Source organism: Talaromyces amestolkiae (assembly GCF_001896365.1).
Source record: "Talaromyces amestolkiae strain CIB chromosome Unknown scaffold10.1, whole genome shotgun sequence".
Taxonomy (NCBI): domain Eukaryota; kingdom Fungi; phylum Ascomycota; class Eurotiomycetes; order Eurotiales; family Trichocomaceae; genus Talaromyces; species Talaromyces amestolkiae.
The window spans coordinates 117,587-134,743 of NW_024468046.1; the positions used below are offsets into that span (position 1 = coordinate 117,587).

Below are 17,157 nucleotides of genomic sequence, written 5' to 3' on the forward strand. Positions count from 1 at the left end.
ATGACAACGTAGCAAGAGCGCAAGACGGTGACGTACTACTCATTGAGAAGCTGCCAGCCAACACCAAAGGTATTGATAGATAGAATAGTAAAATACTTATTCGGGGCAGTAGCCAGTTCATACGTATCAAGATTTATTTCATCACATAATGTACAGTCATTAATTTTTTCAACTATCCAAGTCGACCCATTCCAAGAGTCGGCGGCCCAAGAACCAGTTCCTGTACTTCCTCCTTCACACCACCCAGCCGGCTCGCGACCCCCAGAATACCAGCTTCAACATCTCCCAGGGCAGCTGCAAGATCTGCCAGTTGATTTCTGGCACCGCCAGCACCTGTAGTACCATCGTCACGATTGCGAGAAGAAAGAAATTCATTGATCTGTCGGTTGAGTGAGCCTTCTACACCGTGCAGGTGATCTTCAATTTCTTTCAAGTTCTTCCTGTAGCCATCAAGGACGGTGGACATTTCATCCGATCGGTGAGAGAAGTATTCAACGAGGTTTGTCGGTATGCCGTTGATTGAACCAGACGTAGATGGATCGCCTTCAACACCGTCAGGTAACGCAAGAGTGCTCTTCCGGTTCTTGATGGACGACCGTAGTGTCTGGCGCTCAGATAGCTGTTGCTCAGAAACAGACCACCAGCCTCCGCCTGTCGATTGGTATTGCAAGGGCAGTTTCAGATTGTCAATTGCGCGGAACCCGACTTGAGCCTCTGCTGCATTTCGTGCCACCATATTGCGAACAGCGTCGATTTCGCGAGCATCGTTCTCCAGAGCTAGTTGAATAGTTTCAAGCTTGCCTTCAACAAACTCAACGTCGTTCGGGATTGTAGAACCTTGAGATATGACTGTAGGTATAATTCCGGCGACATCGTTACACATGCTGATTTGATTCAAAATATATGTATCGATCAGTTCTATCGTACGTTTAATCTCGTCTGCGCAGCTCTCGAATTTCGTAGTTGGCAGAAGATTACTAGCATCTACCCTGACACCTTGCACGACAGTACCTTGGGATGCTGCTGCTGCTTGTGGCTGTTGGGTGGTGGTATTTTGAGATCCGAAAACGGATAGTGTAGGTTTTTGCTGTTGCTGTTGCTGTTGCTGCTGCGCTACATTTTGAGTGCTGCCACTGAGAGAAGTCAGCGTACCACAGATCATGAATAGTTTGAGAAAAGTGATGCTTACAAAAGACTCGTTCCTGTGGCAGTACTTGGGGCCGCGCCAAAAAGTGATTTTGTCTGCGTTTGAGTCGTAGCTGCCTGGTTTCCTCCGAAAAGATTGCTTCCGCCAGTCGTATTCTGTTGCTGAGTGTTGGAAGCACCGAATAGACCTCCACCGGTAGTCCCTGTCTGCTGCGTGCTTGTGTTTCCGAATAATCCACCACCAGGTGTTGCAGGCTTTGCTGTGCTTCCGAATAAACCTCCACTGGCCGGTTGCGACGTGGCCGTCGAGCTGCCAAACAAGCCTCCACTTGCCATGCCACCTTGTTGTGTAGTATTCGACGTGTTTGCGCCTTGTCCGCCAAATAATCCTCCGCCGCTTGTCTGTGTGTTTCCTGATGTCGGGTTTCCAAAAAGGCTTCCGGCAGGTTTCTGTTGATTTCCAAACAAACCCGCTGTAGCAGGTTGTGTTGCAGAGGAGGCAGCTGTGTTAGAGCTATCAGATGTTAGCGACGGAGTGTCAATCGACTTGTGCAATGTTTATGTTATTCGCGAAGCTACCAGCCTTGGGATAACAGCGACGGCAGCAACACGAAACAGCAAAAGCGCATGAAATAAATGTCGAAGAAACATCAAAAAATAAATTGATGGTGAAGAAGATGCAGAGGACCCCAGCACTCACAATAAAGAATTAGCGGTGGATGTGTTGATAGATAGCCCACCGACGGCTGGCGCAGAAGGTTTTGTTGAAAACATTGAGAAACCGCAGGCAACGGGGGTATCGTGATCTAACAAAGAGATATGGCAGCACGCGCTGCAGACTTTAGGCTTGCCCCTTGCTTTCGATGCTGATAGAACCAGCTCAGGCTTTTGTTGTCGCGAGTCGGGCGGAAGAAACAAGCTCACAAGTAATCCGGCATGCTAGTAGAAACTATCCCTAATCAGGATTAGTGTATTTCGTGCCTAGATATTGCTCTTTAACGATGCATGACTTTCGTTTCTATTGATCTTTTGCACACAGCCATTTTTGAAGCCTTTGGCTTTAATATGGAGGACTTGTCGATATATTGCCCGAGTCTACTACTTCACACACAGGAATCATTTTCAAAATATCGCCCCGGCGGGTATCATCCCGTCAACCTTGGGGATGCCTTCAAGAACAATCGCTATGAAGTACATCACAAGCTAGGATGGGGAGTATTCTCTACTGTATGGCTTGCATTTGACAGAGAGTAAGCTAACGAACTCATTGTGCTATCTTACTTACTAACTCTCGCTAAGGAAAGACATATGGGTGGCACTCAAAATCAAGACGGCAGACAGCTCATTAGAATCTCGAGAACATGATTGTATGCAATCTCTGCAAAAGCATTGCGAAGGGACTTTATCCTTTAAATATATCGTGCGGTTACTTGACTGTTTTCTCCACCATGGTCCCAACGGAGTCCATCAATGCCTTGTATTCGAACTACTTGGCCCCACTGTGAATAAAGTCCTTATGAATTACACCGAGTCTGAAGAACGGCTGGAGACTGAAGTTGTCCTACGAATGTCGAGACAGCTTCTTGAGGGCATTGACTTTATTCACAGTGCTGGTATTGGGCATGGAGGTAAGTTGTTAATACTGTTGTCATGCCTAGTAGTATGTCTTGACTGACCTTGTAATAGACATAAGCAGTAGAAATATGGCGTTCAGCTGTAAGAATCTGTCAACTACCACAAAGGAAGATCTTTTTCATGTTCTTGGTGCTCCAGAATCCGAGCAGTTGACTCGTCTCGATGGCGACCAGCTCTCCGACAGCTTACCAAAAATCCTGGTGAAAGCAGCTGAGTGGGCTGAGTGGGTAGATGAAGATGAAGAAATTCGGATTTTTGACTTCGGAAGAAGTTTTCCTAAAGGAGAGGAGCCTGTCAAACTTGCTCAACCAAGTCCATTACGTGCGCCAGAGACAATTTTTGAAAAATCCTTTGACTATAAGATTGACCTATGGCATGCAGGCTGTACGGTAAGCTTCCTTGACTACAAGCCCCAGGGGTATACTAAACAAGCTGTTCATAGATATATTCTTTCATATTCGGAATGATCCCGTTTCATTACCTGGGTGACGACTACTTGGTGAAACAGATGATAGACTTGCTAGGCGAATTGCCACAGGAATGGCAAACGCAGTGGGAATGTATGAAGAAAGAGTCTAATAGCGCCTTGGCTTTGAATGGAGGTAATTTTTCTGACTGTGTTGCTTGAAACCATTACTAAATTTTAGGAAAGATTGTCAGCCGACGAAGTTAACGCGGAAATTTGACGACGAAGTGTACGATCTGCGACTTAGGGTCCTATGTTTAGTTACAGAACAGCTGATGAGATTTTTGCCATCTGAACGTACTCCAGCGTCTGCGATTTTGAGCTTGATGAGCTCCAACGTCGAGGGTAGTCCTGAGTCTGAAAGTGGTTTTGACTTGACATGTATGGCTATATACAACGCCTTGGAAATATCTAAAACTCCGTCTGTGAAAAGTGGTTCAGGGAAAGGTTCATTTTCAACAGACTCCAATTTCTTCAAAGGCGCAGAATGGTGAGTAGTCCTGTACTAACTACGGAGAATGTTTAGCGCTGACAGAAGTTCTAGGACCCCGGATGGGACATCAGTAATAACCACGTCTGCGAATAATAGTATCAGAACATTCATCCTGTATGATCATTCGCGGCGTCTATTTTGAACAGTCACTAACACATAACAGACCGCCAGACCTTCTTGAAAAGAGAGAATCCCCTCTGGATTTGCAGCCGTATTCAACATTTCCTTCCAAAGAGCCAGTATATGCCACTGCAATATATCCGTTCTTTAATCTCCAGGACCCCTCGACTACGTTGATTTTATCCTCAGTTCGGGATCATCCTATCAGACTCTCATCAGCATTGTCACCTCAAAATTTGGGTACATACTCTCTAATAAATCCGTCAACTGAAGCCTTTATCGCACCTCATTCGATTCTGTATCCCTCGCATCTCGGCGGCTCTCAATTCATTACAGGCTCTGATTCTTTGATCTGCATTTTCGATGTTTCTCGCACCGGAAACGAAGGACCTGTCAGCCGTTTACCTACCATTCCAAGCAAACGAAAGCAAATCGTTGGCGGTGGTGTCGGAATGAAGGGGATTGTATCTGCGCTTGCCATGAACCCTGCCCAGGATGGAATACTGGCTGCCGGCACCTTCACGAGAAACATTGCTCTGTACGGTGCCAGAGGCAGTGGCGAGCTCATTGGGACATTCAGCATCGCCAAAACGGAAGCTGACAGCCATATCGGAGGTACAGGGATCACACAGTTGTTGTGGAGTCCTTGTGGAAGATATTTGTATGTGGTCGAGCGTAAGAGTCGAGGCATGCTAGTCTACGACATTCGAGTGACCGGACAGCTACTAGGATGGCTCGAGGGACGAGAGGCGACGAGCAACCAGCGGATGAAAACAGACGTGATTGCCGTAGGTGATGATGGTTCACATGAAGTGTGGGCAGGTGGAACAGATGGGATGGTGAGGATGTGGAAGAATCCTCATACCACGATCGGTGCGCGCCAACCCGATTATTCATACAAGATTCATGATGGTGAGTTTGGAACATCACAGCTAATAAATCCGCAAAATAATGATACCAAAGTGTAGACCCCATCACTAGCTCAGTGTTTCATCCAGGCGGCAGCGTATTAGCAACCTGCTCTGGACAAAGGCGATTCCCAGACTATGATTCTAATGACGTCGGGGAAGTTCAACAAAAGTCTCAAATAACGGGCGATGATAGCTTGAAAATTTGGGCACTTTGACCGGAATTCTATGCTGGGAGCGTGTATTCTTCGATGAGGCACGATTGATAATCAAATGATTATGACTTCGGGTAAGCACCATGCTAAAATCTCACTCTTTCAGGACACTAATAAGAAGAAGTTGAAATTATTGGCTGGCTATTTAACCTAGAAAATCGTAGTCTGCGCTCAAAATTCCTACGGCTTACGAATATTCACAATTCCGCTGCGGAATTAGGGCTCTTTCAATAATCAACTCCATTCCTATTTCCAAGCTAACAGTTGTCCGTTGGTTAAAAAAATGTAGATGTTTATAAAGTTGACAGCTATATACACTACTTTGTTCAGATGTAAGATCACAAGTTCTTTTGCACCAGCAATTCAATGTTGACACTGACCATATTCACGATGCAGCTCTTCTCATCAACCAGCACTCTCGCCCTCATATCAGCTCTTGCTTTCACACCAAATATTCAAGGGCGACTAGTCCAAGCTCCAGCGCGCTCGGACAGTCCCTCAGCTAGGACTATCTGGCAAGCTTCCTCGACCCCGACCTGGATTGAGAATCTCGCCTTTCGACCATCCAATGGAGACATACTGTTCGGTCTTGTCACCGAGCCGAGCCTCTACCAACTCAAGGATCCATTGAATCAAGCTACTGCTAAATTACTCTATGAGTTTCCAGACGTGACTTCAGTTCTTGGAATGTCAGAGATCGCAGATGATATCTTTGCTGTAGTAGTTGGCAATTTCACCACCACTACCGTAACAGCTACCGAAGGATCATTTTCGTTGTGGAAAGTGGACTTCGCGAATGGAAATTGCGGAGACGGGGAAAGGCCTGAAATATCCAAAATCACCAATATACCTGAAGCAATGTTTCTCAATGGCTTGACGAAGGCTGAATCCCACCGTCATCTTAAGCACGAGGGGCAACTCGCCACAGTCCTGATTGCCGATTCAGTTCTGGGAGCAGTGTGGAAGGTCAACACAAGCACAGGAGACTATGAAATGGGGATTTCGCTACCTGAAATGTTACCTCCCACAAATGCCAGTCTTGACATAGGCATCAATGGAATTGCGATTTACGATAGCTCTCTATATTGGACAAACACGGCATCTGAGAGCATTTACGCCGTACCCATCGATTCTTCGACATGCTCTATTTTGCCGAACACAACTGTTCGTACGGTTGCAGAAGATATAGGTATCGCAGTCGATGATCTCACCTTTGACTTCAATAACAATCTTTATGTAGCAGGTGGAGACACGGTGGTTGTGTTTTCGGATGCTGATGATCACTCCAAAAGTAAACTGAAACCGAGAACTGTCGTTGGAAGCACGAAAACAATGACAGTGGCTGGTAGCACATCTGTGAGATTCGGAGGCGATGTGTTGTATGTCACTACAGATGGCGGAATGGCAGCACCTGTTAATGGGACTATTGTCGAGGCAGGCAAAATTGTTGCTCTCCAGTACTTGGATGTTTGATAGACTCAGGATAGACGGCGATCGGATTTACATGTGAAAGATACTTCATTAAGATATACTTGTTCCTGATCAGCTCTATCGAAGACTATCGAAGGGGACTTGGTGGACATGGTCTTTGCCCAGCACCGGTGATTGGGGGGTCGGCGGAGCAATTGACGGAGCAATCGACGGAGTAATCAGCGGTACAAAATTAGCAGACGGAGTACAAATCACTATGAAGAGGAAATAACGTACTACCATCATCCCATTGGTCATAATCATAAATTCATCTTCAATGGTGCAACGTCTGTCGGTGCAATTCAACAGAGTATACGGTTAGGGCGGCTTTATGAAGTATCATCTCGAGCCACGGCGGAACACTTTAGGATTATCTTCATGACCTGGCAAAACATCCAATGGCTGGGATAACAAAGGCTACGAGGAGATTGTGATTCTGATTGAAGTAAAATACTTTGGCTATTTAAAGCACTCCTCACGAGCAGCAATGGTCAGTCATTTTTCAAGAACCCGCACAAAAGCACCCCAGCAGAATGGCCATCCGACATAGAGCATTATACAGGTAACATCGATTTCTCTGAGGGGCAGCAAGACCCTCCCACCAACAATGTGCCTACCGATCCGGGTTTTGTGGACTGGGATGGTCCTGATGACCCTGCAAATCCGCGAAATTGGTCCAGAAAGCGCAAAATGCTGAACACCGCACTGGTCAGCCTTTCAGTATTATACTTGTACGTTTCTCGACTACCAATGGAGAAACCCCCGCCGACTATATACCATTTGCTGATATGGTAAAATAACAGGAATATAGCAACAACCATGTACGCCCCGGCTTCTCTACAACTAGCTGCCGACTTTGGTATCAATGATGACAGCGTCATCATCACATTGAGCATCACTATTACTTCGTTGGGAGCATCAATGGGACCTCTACTATTTGCTCCTTTGTCAGAGGCTTATGGACGTGTTCCTGTACACTGGGCTAGCGCATGGTTGTTCATATGCTGCACGATTGGCTGCTCGCGAAGTATAAATGTAGCCATGTTTCTCATTTTCCGGTTCCTAAGCGGCGCCTGCACTGCGTCTTTCATGACTTGTGGCGGAGGTACTATTGCCGATTTGCTGCCAAAAGAAGAGCGTGGAACCGCGATGGCGCTTTTCACTGCTGGACCACTCCTTGGTCCTGTTATTGGGCCTATTATTGGGGGATTCGTGACTCAGTCCTTGAGTTGGCGTTGGACGTTCTACTTGGTTTTAATGTTGGTAGGTGATTGCCGTGAGAGATTTTTCTGATGTCGTGAATATTTTCTAATCACTCCATCTAGGCCGGTGTGGTCACAATTATTGCCATGGTTACAATGAGCGAAACGAATGCTGGTACCATTCTAAGCAGAAAAGCTGCACGGCTGCGCAAGGAAACCGGCAATCTTCAGCTTCATACCGCACAGAGCTTGCAGCCCAGTCTTCGACCGCGTGAATTCGTTGAGTGCATCATTCTCCGTCCCGTTCGAGTCCTTCTTTTTTCGCCTATCGTTATGTTGATGGGGGTATATATGGCGTTTATCTTCGGCTTAACATTTCTCCTCTTTGCCACTTTCCCGTCTGTTTTCGAGGAGACATACGAATGGAAGGTGGGCTTCACTGGCCTGGCATATCTAGAGCTTGGTATTGGTTGCGTCATAGTTCTGATAACATTATCTTTACTAAGTGATAAGCTGATAGGCAGAGATGGTGCACCGGAGCGGCGCTTGATTCTCATGATGGCATTTACTTTCTGTATACCAGGTGGCATGTTTTGGTACAGCTGGGCTGCTGATCGTTCTGCGCAATGGGTCGTTCCTATCATTGGAACGGTCTTCATTGGAATGGGAATACTTATCCTTTCCTCTTCGGCCCAGCTTTATATAATGGATATGTTTGGCCCGCAAGCTGCAGCCTCTTCGCTGGCAGCTCTTACACTTGTGAGGAATGCTTCGGGGGCATTCCTTCCATTGGCCGCAAATCCACTCTACAGAAGACTTGGCCTGGGATGGGGGAATAGTGTGTTGGCTTTTATCACTCTCGCTTTTACACCGGTTCCCTTTGTCTTCTACAAATATGGTGGGTGGCTGCGAGAAAAATTTCCCTTGAAGCTGTGATACTATAAGTGGCAAAGCAGGGATAAATATATCTTCAGATGGGCTGCTAATGGTATTAGCATTATTTATCGTGAGTCTTTATTAATATCACTAGTAGAAGGATAAATTTTAACAATAATCAGCCGCCACTGGAGGCAGTACCACTGAAACACGCATCTCATTGAGGGGGTCCTGTAGAACCCCCTGCCCTTACATCCATGTATAGTCAGCCAACAGGAGGGTTATCGTAAATTGAGCATGTAGGGTTAGACCCCCTTCCATGTTGGATTATCCTAGTCTACTGATTCGTATTCTAGAACACATATTAAGTCTAACCTGCTTGCTGTGTCACATGAATATACCGGTAAATGAAGAGTCCCCCGAAACACTCCGAATACGATTTGATCTAGCGAGCTCCGAAACACTGCGACTTGATTTTGGTGGATTACATTGATCCTTAGCACCAGGTGATGGAAAGTACTTACTGGCGAGAATGCCCACTATAGTCTACTATTAAAGATTATTCAAGCATCCGTCTTCAGTCAGTAATAGCAGTTCCTCTGTAGGCCATCATGACGAATACAAGCACCGTCTCCGACGTTTCAATCGCATCATCCACAGCAGCTCATCCGGTTAAATCAGCACCTTTAATCCTCAATTCAAGCAACCTGTTCCCCAAATAGAGTGCTCAGCTGGACCCCGACAGCTGGAACCAATGGCAGTTTCAAGCCGTCTCGGCGGATGGAAGTATAGCTCTCTGCGTTGTCTTCTTCCGTCACACTGCCAATGCCCCTGCGAGGTTCCGTGTCGCTATAAACGCTAGTTGGGCTGGATCCAGCGAATATGGCAACGAAGAGAACGAAGCGACATGGTGTAGTCCTGTGATGCTTTCACGTTCTGTTGTCACTTCCGATGAAGTGCACACCGGGGTCTAGAGGACTGAGGACAACGACGATGACAAGCCGCATTTTAGTGTATAGATAACATAACAACTCAGGATGTGTTTCACAACTCATCAGGACTTAGAATCAGGTTGGTGCCTGCCGCAATAGCAACACGGGACTCACCATTCCGAAGGGCTTGAACAGCCTGATGGACACATACCATCGATGAGGAACAAGCAGTATCAATGGCCATACTTGGACCATGCCTGTCAAAGAAATAGAATATCAGATTTGAAATTATACAACAACTGGTGCCGGCAGCTGCTTATGTGTGTACAACCTCCCAATCGCTACCAGATAAATGAGATCAGTCATCACACATCTGGCCGACATAAACTGCAGTAGCTGAAACTTGAAGGCTTTCTATGGTCTGGCCACTAGCAACTCTGTAGAATCATAACTTAGCATGCGACATAGTATGAGGGGAGGATATCCACCGATAGTTACAAGGAATTGTAGACAGTTTTTATCAGCAGACGCTGCTGAGGGTCGGTCGCTTCAATCTCGGCCGGCTAGGTATTGAAGTACGCGCTATCGAATTTCCAGGTATTTTCCTCGAGGAAATACTACTCCTGACAATTGCTAGTGCCATAGTGGATTGAGTTAGGATGGTAAAATGCGGTCGAATTGAAGCGGTCAGCGGGAGTATGCTTGAGGAGGTCGTAGACTTTGCAGTCGATGAAATTCTTCACCAACCCTGTCTTAATCCGCTCGGTCATTTTCATAAAACATCCTGAATAAATCTTAATTTCCCCAAGTTTCTCCAGGATCCTTGCCATGACCCCGGTTTGCCAACTCCACACGCAGCTGACCATATGATAGAGTGAAGTGACCATAACTGAATACAGTCTGCATCTATTCTCTAGAAATAAACATTGAAGACTGTACAAAAGGGCCACAATTGTCTGAGGTGATCAATTCCAACACAGTAAGCCACTTAACTCTTTTTGAGCTTGACAAAATCTCTAGCACTAGCGTAAGCTGTATTTGGCGTTGAAAAACTTCCTGAAACTGAATTTGGGGGTAAAGTGACTCTACTCTGGGTGAGAACTACAGAAAACAATTCTAAAACGCAGAACAGCTTAGGACTGTAATTAATAGGTTAATGGTGAGATGGCTAGAAACCACGAGATGAATATTATGGTTTAGAGTAAAAGTTACCACCTAATGTTCAATGTGGCTGGTTTTCCATGATCCAATCCGTTGGAAACATATCTCCAGATGATAATCCAGGTATATCCCACACCGCATTGTTGGAGTCGAATATTTGATACACGTTGGGTGTACCTAGAAAGTTAACAGTTAGCTGAGAATATAATCTTGAATCAAACCAAAGATCTAGCCACCTTGAAAGATGTCCCAGGAAACTTGGCTATCGGGTGCGGCGGTCGCAGCAATCGGTGTCGTACTTGCGAATGATTTATTGTTGTCATCTTGAGGGGGAACTTCTAGCACAAGACGTAAGTGCTCAACCGCTTTTCTGGCGTCTTGTGACACCGTGCTCAAGTGTATCCATATGGGATATATACTTCGCAACAAGTCAAGGATCTTCTCACGGTCAGGTAAAGCGTCTGCTGTGCTTCTCGTGAGTTGCATGTAATAACACAAAACACTCACGCCGAGTAAAAAGACAGATTGCAATAGTGATGATCGTAGGTGGCGCATAGGAAATAACAATCCGTCAGGCTTTGTTACGTCATACATCATTTGCTGAAACTCGAGAATCTTGATCGCAGCTTCCACGCAAGTCTTTCGAGAATACTCGTAGCTCTCATTCGGCCCTTTATGGGGTGAAAAATATCTCCGATGAAGTGATATTAGGAGCCTTTGAATAGAAAGCTGTAGAACGATACGATGTAATACAATAGGTGGAGGAGTTATGAGTGACTGGCTCAGCGGTTGCCATTGGAAAATCTGAGGTAGTGACATCTCTGCCTTATGTAATTGCTTATCAAGAGACATGATCTCCGGAAGTGGGTGGTCATTAACATCAGCGATGAGGTCACTAATGAGTGCACCGATGCTGTCGATCCGAGCTTTAGCCAATCCATAAAGTACAGGCGTCACTTCACTCTCCGGCCGTGATGGGGGGAGCTCAACACTCTCTTCGTTAAAGTCAGAGTCTAAAAGGTTGCGAGGTTCCAAAGTGTCATATTGCTGTGACTTCAGAAGGCGTGGGAGGCCCATCTGGCTTGAAAGACGCAAGTCCAGTTGTACTATTGCCGCCCACACGCGGCGCCGCATCTCGCCAGCAAAGACTGGCAGGTTGGAGAAGTTCCCAGGGTCTCGATGATAGCCCTGGCTGGGCGCGAGTTGAACTAGCATGCCTAGCAGAAACCAATGGCCAACATCAGCATCTTTGCACATTAAAATTTCACTGGTGCAATGAATATGCAGAGTTTCGAGGACATACGGGCCTCCCTTGGTGAAATGGCTGAGGACTAGACAGTGTACAGTTCTCTCGTGAAACAACTGAATGCGTATCGAAGGATCCGGTTCCGTTGGGCCCTGGGCGAGTTGATGATATTGTGTGGAAAGACATATGATGCTGAATAAAGGCCAATCCACGCAAAGGGGGTCCCACTTGGATTTCGCCAAAAGTTCTCATACTAAATGCGGAACGAGCTTTAGCCTTAGCAGTTGAAATGAATATAATTGCGAAAAATTTTTACGCACCTCTCGAAGGAATTGGTTGCTAGAGATAACAGCTGTCAAACAGTCAGAGCTAGGGTGCACATTGAATTAAATAGAGACCAATATTATCCAATAATCTACCTGGCGCAATACCCTGGGTGTTGAAATATCGTGCAATCATACGGTCTACAGCAGCCCGGGGTGGGAGGGAAGAAATAATCTCATCTTTGGTAGCTTGAATGGGTTCATAAAAAAGACGAGGACCGGGTATGGGCTGTGATCGATTGGTATTATCATGATAAGTTTCTATTGCCGCTTCCCTCTCCGTCTCGTAGGTGTCATTGAGGTCAGAGATACTATCAAGTACTGCAGCCCAATGCACATTACTGACATAGTTTGGACCGTGTGAGTGTAGACGCAAGTTTTCATGTTCCAATGACCTTGAAGAGGCGCGAGCAGCACCATCAGGGATGTTCAGTTTTTGTTGCTCTTCCTGCTGCATTAATGAACGAACCAAGTTTTCGAGCTGCTGAATGCGTTCGCCCACACTGACGGTGGTGATCTTGCGCTGAGGATGCGGCGCATATGTACAAGAGAGAGCATTACCCTTAGTCAGGTAAGTTTGGCATGGGAGCTGGCGATCACACCGGATTCTGTGGATTTCCATCAGTTGGAATCATGTCCTTTTTTGCAAGGTGCATTTGTGACTCGAATACTTGCGGCTCCTACAAAAATTGCATGACAGCTGCTGTTTCTCTCTTCTGCGATCTCGCCTCTGGCTAGATTCTGTTGCATTTTCAGTCGAGCGAGATGACGACGATACTGTAGAAGTAGGGAGGTAGTCCATAGCGCTTTTGTCTGATGAAGTTGCAATGATATGAATATGCTCTCAGTGAGGGATAGATGTTTGCCCCGCTTTGGTCGGATTTATTTGACAGGACACGGACCACTGAGATGCATGTAAGTACTTACACAGAACCTTTCCAAATGTGTCATTCCGTTCTCGACCTTTCGTTTATTCTTTGTTAAAAAAAAGGAAACCAATATGATACACAGTGTCTATCCTCTGGCCCGATTTGGGGTCTACATCAATACCGGCCGAGCCTACCGAGGCATCTCTCCCTGAGAAGGGACACCACGATAGATCAGGGGTAGGAGCCATCCATGCTTATTCGGACGGCGAGCCCGGCCAAGCTATATGCATACGTAATCGCATGCACTATAAAGACAACATTAGAGTATGGTTATGGGTAAATTGGCAAGGCGACTGGACGCGGCGCGCCTGCTGTTAGGCCCTTTGTAACTTTGGAGGCTGGTTGCGATGTAACGCTCACCAAACCCTGCGGTAGTATTTTTCCAGTCATCAGCAACATTATCATTAGGAGTACGAATACACGATTACAAAAAATTTATAAATAACTGCAGTGTTTATAAGATCGGTCGATAGCCACAAAGTCACATCAATTGATATTCACGGAGCCCGTAAGAACCTTATCCTGTCAGACTGGAGATCGACCAGACATGCTGTTCTCGAAACCGGTGAACCGCCTGAATGGCGTGCTCACATTTATCCTCTCAATCAAAAGCACACTCGCCGGACCTTGTGACATCTATTCTTCAGGCGGAACTCCATGCGTCGCTGCACACAGCACCACTCGCGCCCTTTACGACGCATACACCGGGGCCCTCTATCAAGTATCCCGTGGCTCTGATGGCGCGACAACCGACATCTCACCCCTATCCACCGGCGGTGTCGCTAATGCCGCTGCGCAAGATACATTCTGCGCCAGTACAACGTGCCTGATCACAATTATCTACGACCAGTCCGGTAGCGGTAATCATCTTACCCAGGCACCCCCTGGAGGCGCAGCCACTGGTCCAGAAGCCAATGGCTATGACTATCTGGCTAGCGCCATTGGTGCGCCGGTGATGCTGAATGGTGAAAAGGCGTATGGAGTTTTTATTTCACCCAAAACCGGTTATCGTAACGATGCTACTAGTGGTATAGCCACCGGTGACGAGCCTGAAGGCTTGTACGCCGTATTGGATGGCACTCATTACAATACCGTTTGCTGTTTTGACTATGGCAACGCCGAAGTGAGTAACACCGATACAGGAAATGGCCATATGGAGGCTATCTACTTTGGAGCAGATACCAAAAGTGGCAGCGGCGGCGGCACCGGTCCCTGGATTATGGCTGATCTCGAAAATGGTCTCTTTTCTGGTTACGCAGCTGGTAACAACGATGCTGATGTGACAATGTCTTCCCGATTTGTTACAGCAACGCTCAAAGGCGAGCCAGACCAGTGGGAAATGCGTGGTGGAGATGCTACATCTGGGTCATTGACAACTTTGTACAGCGGCATACGTCCGACTGGTGGGTATAACCCGATGAGTAAAGAGGGWGCCCTTATTCTCGGGATTGGCGGTGATAACAGCAATGCCGCTCAGGGCACGTTTTATGAAGGTGTCATGACGAGTGGATATCCATCTAATGCCACTGAGGATTCTGTAMAAGCCAATATCGTTGCCGCGGGCTATGCGGTCACCTCCTTGGTTAGTGGTCCAGGGTTGACTGTTGGTTCCTCGATCTCGCTTAGAGCAACAACTGCATGCTGTACGACAAAGTATATTACCCATTCCGGTTCGACTGTAGAACTCCAAGTTGTGAATTCGTCTAGTTCTACTGCTCTTCAACAGCAAGCTAGTTGGACTGTTCGCATCGGTCTTGGTAACAGTGGCTGTTACTCCTTCGAGTCCGTCGATACTCCTGGCAGCTATATCCGCCACTCCAGCAATCAACTCCTTCTCAATGCCAATGATGGCACCAAACTGTTCAGTGAGGATGCCACATTCTGTCCCATGGCTGGTCTCAACGGCCAGGGCAATTCTATACGATCATGGAGCTATCCAGCTCGCTTTTGGCGCCATTACAGTGGAATCCTCTATATTGCGGCCAACGGCGGCCCCAATACTTTTGACAGTACCACGTTATACAATGATGATGTGAGCTTTGTGATTAGCGCTGGATTTGCTTAATCGATTTTGGGGCATGTGGGTTGCAATACAATCGTTCGATGGTTATGCCCTGGTACGGGCAATTATACATAGATTCACTATATCAGTATATAATCAATTAGCTCTTCCACTTTCCAATTCCTTATCCGACTCGACTACAGGTAAAGCGTCTGTACTGTGGTCTAGTGTTCTAACAAGTGTAGGCAAGTGTGTTGACGCACTGAGTCATCCTTTCTTTCTCCTCTCTTGTCTATCATTGTCTTTGTTGATCTGAGAGATCATTTCTATCTGTATATATGTGCAGATTCTAGAGCTTTTAAAGATATTTGGTGTACATAAGAAAGTAACCAAATAATACCTCCCACGTATCCAGCATTACCATTATGATGGAATGACAATGCCATACTGCTCATACGGAAAGTTTTCCAGCGTAGAAAATAGCCGACCATACCCATCATTCAACTTTCCAGGCTTTCCAGACCCATCAGTCTTTGCCAATCGCTCCTTTTGCAGGTCATCCGCTTCCTTTTCAGCATCCGTCTTTTCTTCCTCCTTGTGTTCCCCGGTCAGACCTGCAAGAACCTCCTCCTCTCGCCCCTTGTACACATCTAGTATTTGTGGCTGAGGGCACCAGATAACCTGCATACCCGCACGACGACCAGCTTCAACACCGGGGACGGCATCTTCAAAGACGAGACATTCCTCTGGCTTGATAAGCTCTTCTCCCTTCTCGCGGAGTTCCTGGTTAATGGTCTCGAGGGCAAGCAAGTAAATATCCGGCAGTGGCTTTCCGCGCCCTTTGCCAATACGCGGATCGTCGCCCAGAACCTGTCTGTTCTTCGGGAATAGAGCAAAAAGATCCTGCACATGACCGGTCTTGAGCTCATAGTTGCGTTTGTGGGATGAGGTTGCCAAGGCAATGTAAACCGGCTGAGAGGTGTTGGTAGTGGCATGAAGATCATTAAGCAACTTGACAACACCAGGCAAGGGAGCTGCTTCAGGGAATAACTTTTGTTGCTTGACAGCTATTTTGGCAGCGTACTCATCTTGTGAGATGGGTAGATCTGCCCAGTCATGGAAGATTTTGACGGCCTGTATGTCTGTCTGTGAGTGAGTTTGTACCGCCTTGATTGAGATAATTCTTACTTCAGGAGCAGGTCGGCCTTGGATCTGGGCTTTGAGTGACCAGGGCATGTTAGGCTTGCCATATTCTTGGAGAACAGAGTTTGTGATGGTCGTGTAAATGTCTTCTGTGTTGAGCAGAAGACCGTCCATGTCAAAAAGACAGGCCCTAATGCGAGGTAATCTATAGACTGCAGTTAGAGTTAGGCTACATAGATGGGAAAGGTTTTGAATACGCACTCGGTTGACGACATTGGAGGCGAAGAAGGCAAAAATGCGTGCCGTACTGCGGGGATGTCAAGATTTTAAATGTGAGAGAGATGATGGATGCTGATGCGAGAAGCAAGTAAACGAGGGAGTTATTTCTCCTATTTATACCCGAGTACGTCCTCGAATGTATCGCAATGACAAAAATATGATAAAAAGCTCCTGCGGATGTAGACAAAGATTCTTTCAACACTTGAAAGTTGAGGTATCACGGTATTCTATACAGTGGCGGTTTACACTGGGGTTGATGACACAAGTCTCTGTTTTTGTTACATTATTTACTTATGCATACGGGAGATTTCTCAATACATGCACGTGGGAGTCTGATTGGCTAAAACATGTGTATATTCGGCCGCTCACTTTGCCTATTTGGAGACCATGGCCGGTTGTCTGCTTCTGTTTGATAATGATATTTTAGCTATATTGTCCTTATTATGCCTCAAAGCTTCCTCGTCCTCAAGCATTCGTACGTAAGTCGATAGGGCACGGCACGTACATGGGATTTGTGCTACTTGAATGCCCAATCAAGCAATTCTTCTACCAGTGGATCTGCGTACCTGAATTCTAGAGCGTCAATGGCCTTTGCTGGGACTTTCTATTAC

At 46.5% G+C, this 17,157-nt stretch overlaps 6 protein-coding genes across 6 annotated transcripts; 4 read left to right on the plus strand and 2 right to left on the minus strand.

Moving 5' to 3' along the window:
* Window positions 1–172: 172 nt before the first annotated feature.
* BHQ10_005524 (uncharacterized protein) lies at window positions 173–1,920 on the minus strand (the record flags this gene model as incomplete). Its single annotated transcript, XM_040878010.1, has 3 exons — window positions 173–1,133; window positions 1,190–1,660; window positions 1,847–1,920. The coding sequence occupies 3 exons, from the start codon at window positions 1,918–1,920 to the stop codon at window positions 173–175; spliced, it is 1,506 nt and encodes a 501-aa protein (XP_040734028.1).
* A 742-nt stretch (window positions 1,921–2,662) lies between these two features.
* BHQ10_005525 (uncharacterized protein) lies at window positions 2,663–4,828 on the plus strand (the record flags this gene model as incomplete). Its single annotated transcript, XM_040878011.1, has 6 exons — window positions 2,663–2,774; window positions 2,833–3,170; window positions 3,224–3,383; window positions 3,434–3,737; window positions 3,792–3,854; window positions 3,904–4,828. 6 exons carry the CDS (start codon window positions 2,663–2,665, stop codon window positions 4,826–4,828), a joined length of 1,902 nt encoding a protein of 633 aa, XP_040734029.1.
* Window positions 4,829–5,373: 545 nt separating this feature from the next.
* BHQ10_005526 (uncharacterized protein) lies at window positions 5,374–6,456 on the plus strand (the record flags this gene model as incomplete). The annotated part of the gene is made up of 1 exon (XM_040878012.1): window positions 5,374–6,456. One exon carries the CDS (start codon window positions 5,374–5,376, stop codon window positions 6,454–6,456), a length of 1,083 nt encoding a protein of 360 aa, XP_040734030.1.
* Window positions 6,457–7,272: 816 nt separating this feature from the next.
* Window positions 7,273–8,591, plus strand: BHQ10_005527 (uncharacterized protein; the record flags this gene model as incomplete). Its single annotated transcript, XM_040878013.1, has 3 exons — window positions 7,273–7,716; window positions 7,779–8,118; window positions 8,176–8,591. The coding sequence occupies 3 exons, from the start codon at window positions 7,273–7,275 to the stop codon at window positions 8,589–8,591; spliced, it is 1,200 nt and encodes a 399-aa protein (XP_040734031.1).
* Window positions 8,592–13,669: 5,078 nt separating this feature from the next.
* Window positions 13,670–15,187, plus strand: BHQ10_005528 (uncharacterized protein; the record flags this gene model as incomplete). The annotated part of the gene is made up of 1 exon (XM_040878014.1): window positions 13,670–15,187. The coding sequence occupies one exon, from the start codon at window positions 13,670–13,672 to the stop codon at window positions 15,185–15,187; it is 1,518 nt and encodes a 505-aa protein (XP_040734032.1).
* A 360-nt stretch (window positions 15,188–15,547) lies between these two features.
* Window positions 15,548–16,542, minus strand: BHQ10_005529 (uncharacterized protein; the record flags this gene model as incomplete). The annotated part of the gene is made up of 3 exons (XM_040878015.1): window positions 15,548–16,258; window positions 16,313–16,472; window positions 16,529–16,542. 3 exons carry the CDS (start codon window positions 16,540–16,542, stop codon window positions 15,548–15,550), a joined length of 885 nt encoding a protein of 294 aa, XP_040734033.1.
* Window positions 16,543–17,157: the final 615 nt, after the last annotated feature.